The 1,677-nt window shown below is 33.4% G+C and overlaps 1 protein-coding gene across 1 annotated transcript; it reads right to left on the bottom strand.

Annotated features, from left to right (window-relative positions):
* LOC148627195 (uncharacterized) lies at positions 1–1,353 on the bottom strand. Its single transcript, XM_088564658.1, has 3 exons — positions 1,321–1,353; positions 1,013–1,078; positions 1–696 (listed from the first exon to the last, which is right to left on the bottom strand). The coding sequence occupies exons 2-3, from the start codon at positions 1,062–1,064 to the stop codon at positions 53–55; spliced, it is 696 nt and encodes a 231-aa protein (XP_088420784.1). The 5' UTR covers positions 1,065–1,078; positions 1,321–1,353; the 3' UTR covers positions 1–52.
* Between the last annotated feature and the right edge of the window lie 324 nt (positions 1,354–1,677).

Below are 1,677 nucleotides of genomic sequence, written 5' to 3'. Positions count from 1 at the left end.
TTTATTAATTTTATTACAAAAATATAAAAATGACGAGGATTTTATATAGAATTTATCCGGAATATCCAGTGTCAAATTTAGATCCACCAACTGTACGTATACCTAATACACCAGCACTTCTTGAACCAGATCCTCCAATGATTCCACCAAGAGTATCAAGACTATCTACTCCAAGTCGGCTACCACTGCTCAAATGTCTACCAGTGATCCTTGAATCAACACCAAGCGGGCCAACGCCAGAGACTCCTACAATTCTAGATTCGCCGAGGCCATCACTTAGACCGCTATTTAAAACCCTTTTAAGCAATCTTCCACCACCTAGAGCAGATCTTGATAACCCATGAGTGGTGTCGAGTATGTCACCACCGTGTCTTCCAACGCTTGTTCCAAGGCTTAATTCATCTAAAAGATGACCATCAACTGCAGATCTGGCGATTCCAGCTCTCCCTTTAGTTAGTAACCCCCCAATATTCCTTATAATTCCACCAGATGATGTTCTTCCACCAAAAACTTCAGATTCAATCAAACCACGTCCTTCTGGAAATGTACAGTATGAACCACAGGAGTCCTGACAACATATCTTACTGCCACTGCATTCGTAGTCCATTGAACATTCATGTTTAACTTGGCATATTCTTCCTGTAAATACATCTCGCGGGCACCTTCCTGGTTTCCCAACTTCCTCAGGGGCGTACACTGTCGAACAAAAACATACTTCTAAATCGCTACATAAAGTTGCATATACAACGGTACTACGGTATCTGTTTTGTTTTGTTCATTTTAAATGACGATGGTATTATTTGTCTTTTTATAAAACAAATGCAAAACAACGCTTTATTTTATAATGTACAATGTCGATATGCATTATTAAATATAACAATATGTTAAAAGATATCATCACTTTCAAATTCTTAATATTTCATATTTAATATTGTTTTAATACACTGCAAAAGGGAAAAGTGTATATATAACGTTTGATAGTTACATTATTATCAACTTTGTAGAGCCGTACCTGCTAACGATAAAGACACCACACTGAGAGATACAAGACAGAATGACAACATCTTTTCTCTTCTTCCTGAAAGTAAATATTAAAATTCAAACTAAATTCTTTCAGATTCTCGAAAGACACTTACAACGGCTTCAGTTTACAAAACAAACATCAGAACACCGTAAAACAGCGCTGCTTTCTACAAATTGATATTATAATTTTATAAGATAATAATCATTTTAAAAAGGCTTTATATTGAAGATTTGTACTGCAGTTAAAGATAAATATATAGATAGGAAAAGAAATATTTTAACACCATACTACGCTACCTTTGTCTTAAGTCTTGATTGCTTCTGAATTTCTCAATGATAAACATTCTGAAGTTACAATCTTATATACTATTGTTTATGGTTTGACATTTTTTACTTAATTAATGGTTAACCACAACATGACGTATATAGTCGATCATTAATTTTAAGGTTCACCGATATGGAACATGAATGAATGTATTTCCCTTATTATGATTGGTTAAACACAAATTAAATTTTAATTTCAACTAAAGAAAATACAGAATTTCAAATTATACATTTCCCTGTTCCCTGTGTTTAGATTATATAGGAACAGAAATATGAACAACCACCGTTATTAATTTGTAGAAATGAGTAATTTATCTTTTTTCCAAATAA

Source organism: Perna viridis, chromosome 1, assembly GCF_037379345.1.
Source record: "Perna viridis isolate PV_CMFRI_1.1 ecotype Kerala chromosome 1, ASM3737934v1, whole genome shotgun sequence".
In the NCBI taxonomy this organism is placed as follows: Eukaryota; Metazoa; Mollusca; class Bivalvia; order Mytilida; family Mytilidae; genus Perna; species Perna viridis.
Note: the sequence above shows the minus strand (reverse complement) of the source record. Positions and strands in the feature narration are given on the sequence as shown.